At 40.8% G+C, this 6292-nt stretch overlaps 1 protein-coding gene across 2 annotated transcripts in view; it reads left to right on the top strand.

Annotated features, from left to right (window-relative positions):
• tox (thymocyte selection-associated high mobility group box) overlaps positions 1-6292 on the top strand; it is a 28086-nt gene extending 21794 nt beyond the window's left edge. For both annotated transcript variants that reach the window (XM_087811594.1, XM_087811595.1), the window contains exons 8-10: positions 87-560; positions 3574-3737; positions 5021-6292. In XM_087811594.1, coding sequence (XP_087667720.1) covers positions 87-560; positions 3574-3737; positions 5021-5057 — 675 coding nt within the window. In that variant the 3' untranslated portion in view covers positions 5058-6292. The remainder of the gene's footprint in view (positions 1-86; positions 561-3573; positions 3738-5020) is intronic.

Genomic DNA, 6292 nt, shown 5'->3' on the forward strand with positions numbered 1-6292 from the left:
GTTAAGATCAAGTTAAATATGTGTAGGACAAAAATGTAATTGTGTTTGATTAAGTTGTTAATTCATTAATTTGGTGTCCACCACAGAGTTACAACGACCCCTCTGACATGAAGCCGCCCCACTCCTCCACACCTTCCTCCTCTTCTACCTCCATGTACACATCGAAACCTCCCATGTACTCCGGACACCAGGGCCAGCACCCTCACCACATGCCCCCCCACCAACACCCAGGCATGTACATGCAGTACCCTCACCCATCCAGCCTCAGCCACGCCGGCAACCCCGCCCTCGGACCCCACCACCTGCCTCCACCTCACCCCCAGATGCACCCCCAGCTCCAGGCCTTGTCTTCCAGAGGGACGGTACCGAGGCCGAGCGTGCCCCACCAGGGAGGGTTGTCACTAGGCGGCGTGGTGGCAGCGTCCACCCCCCCTCACCAGGTCAGCCCGCCTCTACACAGTCAGGCACACCTGGGGGGGCTGCACAGTCCTCATCATCACCAGCATCAGCAGCTCAGTGGACACACGCTCGGGATGACCCACTCACCTGCCATTACTCAGGTAAGATTGTTACACACTGTGGCCCCTGTGGTTCAAACTGGTGTGACCTTTGCTTCAGTCATCATGTGCTCATTAGGTGTGTAAGAAAACATCGATACACTAAAAAAACTATTTCAGGTTACCGTACCAACATTTAATGATTTTCTTAAAAAAAATTTCAATGACGTGTGAAAGAAAATTATTATTTGCAATTATATACAAATATCACAAAGTTTGTTCATTTTTGTGTTGCAATTAAACTCCAGGCTCCTAGATGGCAGGAGTCATTACAACCTCCGCAGCTAATTAAAAAAAAGATAAAATCCCTAGAGATCTCGGCTATAACTGAGGACGAGGGGATACAGTCAACAGCATTTTCTTTCTAAGGTAAAGTTTGGACATATTTTGGTTTCAAAACATGAAAGGAGTCAACATTCCATGCCAGAGTGAATTACTCACGCAAAACCAGGAATATATTCTTGTTCTTACAGTATCGCAGTAAATTCTATCATTCCCCGGTATTATTATATATACCGTATTGCCAGATTCTTGCCAATACACACTCCTATAGATGGCACGCTGCTCTAATTTTCAGGCTCTTAGGAATTATTTTAATGAAACCTTTTATGATGATTAATCAAACAGCGCCATCTACTGAGCTTGGAAAGGGAGGACGATGCTTCATGAACCTTCATCCGACATAACTAGTTTTCATCAAACTATTTTTACATGTATTAAAAAAAGGGATTTTATACCGATGACTTGTATATGCTAACTCTGCATGCTTGCTTTGAGGTTCTAAAAAAAATATGACTCACTTGTGTTGCTAATCCTGCAAGTACACGTGACCCTCACTGTGGTTTCAGCAACGAACCAAACTAACCACCTGTTATTTTGTATTTGATGTTTATTTGACAACAATGGCCTGCCCTTATTATAGTGCACCAATGTTTTAGTCAGCACCATAATCTTCTCCACTTAACTCTACATGTGGGATACTTGCACATAATTGCTTATTAGTTGCGAGTTAACTCACTTTGATCTGGTCATTTAGACTGTTTATACGTCCATCTTTAACTGCTGCTCAGCAATCTGGAGGTTGTCACATGGTCATAGAGCCTAAGCATGATACATTTTCCTATGAAAAAAAAGAAAGGGAGGGGTTGAAGTAAGAGCGTAGGAAGAGGACAGAACTAAGTTTTTTTTCATGAGAAATAATGGGGGATGGGAGAGCGAGGAGAGACAAAAGAGGCAGATGGAGTCTTTGTGAGGAGTGGAGGAGAAGAATTTACTCAACAATGGATGAATAGGTGAGGTAGTGGAGGAGAGGGGGAGAACCCAACCACCTGCTGTCCTCCTCTTTCTCCTCTTTCACACACAACACTCAGATTAACTTCCCTTTCAGCCTCTCTCTTCCACACACACAAACACACAACCCTGCACTGACGCAGCACTGGCTGGATTTCTACTTGGGAGACATTAAACTTGCTCCTCTTACCTTTTCATCCCCCTCTTCCCCCCGCCGCCCCTCAGCGATGATACAATCTGCATGACACTTAAAACTCTGTAATTACTGTTGATGAACTGTCAACTCATCGCGGCTACATTTCATTCCAGTGGCTTTTATGGCTCAATTCATGTGCCAGGCAATCAGGCTGCCGCTTGTCAACGAATAAAAGAGCTCGAGTGTTGATGATTCAGCGTTTAAGTGGAATAACAAAAAGATGTCCTTGCATTAGTATTTCAGTTTGAAATTGTTGGTTTTACTTTTAAACAACATGTTCCCGGTAGACTGATCAGTGCGTGTTGTCAACACTTATTAATGTTTTGTGTTAAAGGAGTGAAAAGAAAAGACGTTTCGAAGTGTCTTAGATTATCCATGTACCCTGTGAAAGGATGACAAGGCGTGCTATAGAGGCCTGTGAGGTACAATTATCTTGACTCCATCTGACAATGACAACACAAACCACTGGCAGCATTGTCGAAGAAACTCTTGACAATTATACAATTGATTCTTCAATCTCCTGCTGACTAGCTGACCACAGTTGTATATTCAGGGATTAAAAAGGAAAAAAAAAATGTCATTGGTGAGTGAACTAGTGATGGGCTGATGACGCTTCATGAAGCGCTGTCCTAATTTTCAGAGCCCACAAGATGCCACTCTACTGTAAAATGTATGACTTTAGCAAGTCTATTAATGTTCTCCTACTATTTTAAGCCAAGATCTACATCTGCCAGGGTCTGAAAATGATGACACTGTTTCATGAAGCTTCATCCACCCATTAATATTGTTAAGTCTTCATATTAGTCTGGGGATCCACCATATCCCCGTGATTACTAGCTATGATCCGAATGAATACAAATCATGAAAGAGGTTATGTGTAACTGTCACATTTCCTTTAAAAAAAATAAGTAAAGAAGTGTAATGCAAAGGAATTTGAATCCCATCAGGTTGACAACTAAGGCACTTTCAGGTCAAATTATTTACGGTTAATAAGGCCCTGCATATTAAGCAAGGGCTTATGCTGCTATGATTGGACCGCGCCATGTTAGCTCGATTGGTCTCCAGTGCTGTCTAACAAAGGGAATATGTTTTTTCTCCTGGTCACTGTTTTACATATTGTGAAAGCCAAGTTCATTTGTTTTGCCATGGTCCACTGTTAATGTCTCTGCTGCAGAATAACCATCTTGATCATGTGTTTAAAGAAATGTAAAGGAAGACATACGCCTGTTTAGATTATGCCACTATTAGATTTCCAGTGCCTGTTTTTCAGGAACTCAGTTTTGTATGGGAAGGTCCAATCAGAAAACTAGGTTATTCAGCTCCTTAGGTATTCACAAATTTTTTAAATACAACTAGGATGAAGTATCCTTAACAAACGTTCATCTCAATATAGCTCCTTCTTTTCAATTGAAGGCTGTACGTTCATCATTTCTATAGAGAAACTGTTGCTTGGTTGGCCTTGATGAAATAACATTGTCTTAAGGTTAACAAAGACCATCTTCTCACGTGTCTTCTTGTGTGTGATTCCAGGGCTACCCTCTCTCTCTCCAGTCTGATTATCAGACAATAGGAGGCAGTATGCTCAACAGTGGGCCTGTGATGTCATCTTCAGTGGACTACCACCAGCAGCTGGGCCGACACACGCCCAACCAGCACCTGTCCTTAGACTGGAGCAACGATTACAACGGCACCGGGTGAGTAATCCGACTCTCGCTGATGTTTGTCCAAGACCTGCTGTACTGCTCTTTAGATAGTGGATAGATAAGGTGCCGTCATGTTTGGGGAGCACTATAAACAAACTAGGAAATGTCTTAGCTTGCTTGACTTTGAAGGCCTAAAGTTTTTCAAAGCTTCCCGCCATTAAAGTTATAGTTAACCCAAAATTAAAACGTCATTAATGTTCTACTAACCCTCATGTCGACCAACAAAGGGTAAGGATTACTTTCAGAGTGATTTTAATGTAGGACTGGAGCTCCATTGTCTTCTAGCTCATCTTCCTCTAAAAGACACTTTTAGATACAATCTATATACCTCCGTGCTGCTTGTTTATAATTTCCATCATGTATTGAAGCCTCAACAATAAATATTTTCGCACAAAAAATTAAACCCGTCAATATTTTACGCTCCTTTGTAGCAGCCGTTGAAAGAATAACAACTGACGTAAACCAGGAGTACTTTGAAAGTACTCCAGTCTCTACTTTAAAATGGACGAACATTTTGGTCCTTAAACTAATGACAATGCTTCATGAAGCTTCATCAACCCATGTGTCAAGAACACAGACGTGTATGCAGGTGGAAGGCCTTAAATCAATACTGATCTTTCAAAAAGGCTGTTTCCTTTCCAGCTAAAAAAAGCACACGTTGTTTCCTGATTTCTCACATGCTATTGTGTACACATATCATTGAACACACCATACTTGTCGTCAATATGATGAGGGTCTACAGTTTGTAAACTCAATTTAGTCTTGTTTTATTCGTCACCTTGAATTTTAACTGTTATACCCCTCCTCACATGATAACGCTGTATTTGACCAATATTTTGTCACAATTTTCTTTGACACCATCGGAGCTTATGGGACTATGGCGGCTAACATTAGGCATTGGTTGGCGATCATGAATACGTAAAGCACTGGTCTGATATGGTATTTAGCAAATTGAAGACACACATTCACATAGTGATCAATGAAATCATCTTAACAAAGTGAACTTTAACACTGTTTTGTAGTCATTTTGAAAGAGAAAATCTGAAATAAATCAACTTAACATACTTGTTTGAAGCCATTCTGGTTTCAAACTCGCTTGAGTTCATACACATCTACCAGCCTGCATCACATGACTAGCACACAAGACAAGGCTAAGGTGAGGGATTATGAAAATAAATCCTTCAAAACCAATTTTCAGTCTCTCATGCGGAGTAGAAAGATGCATGTTCGTGTTTTCCTCGTGTGTTTAACTCATGTGTTTTCTTGTATTCCAGGGCTCTTCAGAGGGACAAACCTTTGTACCTGAGCTAAAGAAGTATTTGAACCTGCTGCCAGACCAAGAAACCTCTCTCATGGAAACTGCACTTCAGGACATCCTCCACTGATTCTGGGGGTCCAGCGTGGTTAAAAATAATAATTGTAGGGTCCTTCAGCTCTGGCTCTGGACGTCTTCTTCAAACTGGCTGTTTTTCTACTGATTGCTGTATAATGAATGCAAATGGTAATTCATGTAAATATGAAATAAGCTGGTCAAGAAGACTAACTTCATCCCAGTTTATGTTCCTTCACTCCAGGTGATACAATTCTGATTTTTGTAAAAAATGAATAAATTTGAGCTCCTGTTTCAAGTGGCTCTGCAGAGCCAATGTAAAATATTGTGATTGTTGTCAGTTAGAAATCCAGTTGGCTTTTTATTTTCTGTACAAAGTCAAACCGAGGATTAATGACCAAATACTCCCAACAACAAACTGTGCTTCTGTAAATACACGTTTTACAAGTTTCGGAGCGGTGATCTGAAGCTAGCTGTAGCCAGGTAAATGCTAACAGCTTGTTCCTGTGTGTTATAGTCTGTGAAATAATGAAATCTTCAATTTCTTTGTTGGAAAATGCAGGAAAATGTTCCTTTAATAGACGACAGCCCCCCCCTCAGTAGTTCACTTGATTTGGATCCAAAGCGTGTTGGTGCGCGGTCCTGTCCGTGAAGAGGGTGCGTGCGTGCGTTATTAATGACCCGGGCTGCATGGTCGATATTGTCATCATATTTAAAAATTGTAACTGTTGCTTGATTTACTGTATTTTAATGTTTTTTTTAATAATGACAAACTTTGTTTGGTCTTATCAATAATGGGAGACTCGATGCGTCTCGCTCTGTATCTCTATATTTTGTTGTTTTTCTTGTTTGTTTTTTTTTCGACAGATTTAAGGACTCCGTGCAGATTTTCTTATTTTTAGATTCTTATAATGTGTTTGAGAATAAAGTCTGCGCTGCCTTGATGTGCAGCCGTCACTCCAAGCTTCCTCGCAGACCCTTATTTCTTAATGTTGTGTGAGAATGTGTCTTTTATCTAAAGATAGGATTCATCACGATCCCCAAGAGTCTCACTTGTCTGCACACTAACATACAATTAGATATAGATTTAATGTGGGCTCTTGTATTCTTTTGTTTCTTTAAGGATGATTGCAGATGCTATTTTTAAATGGAACCTACGACATTGTGAATTAACATTACCTGAAAATAGTTGGGAGAACCCCAAGAAAATGGTGAC

This window comes from Callionymus lyra, chromosome 16 (assembly GCF_982586985.1).
Source record: "Callionymus lyra chromosome 16, fCalLyr1.hap1.1, whole genome shotgun sequence".
NCBI lineage: Eukaryota > Metazoa > Chordata > Actinopteri > Syngnathiformes > Callionymidae > Callionymus > Callionymus lyra.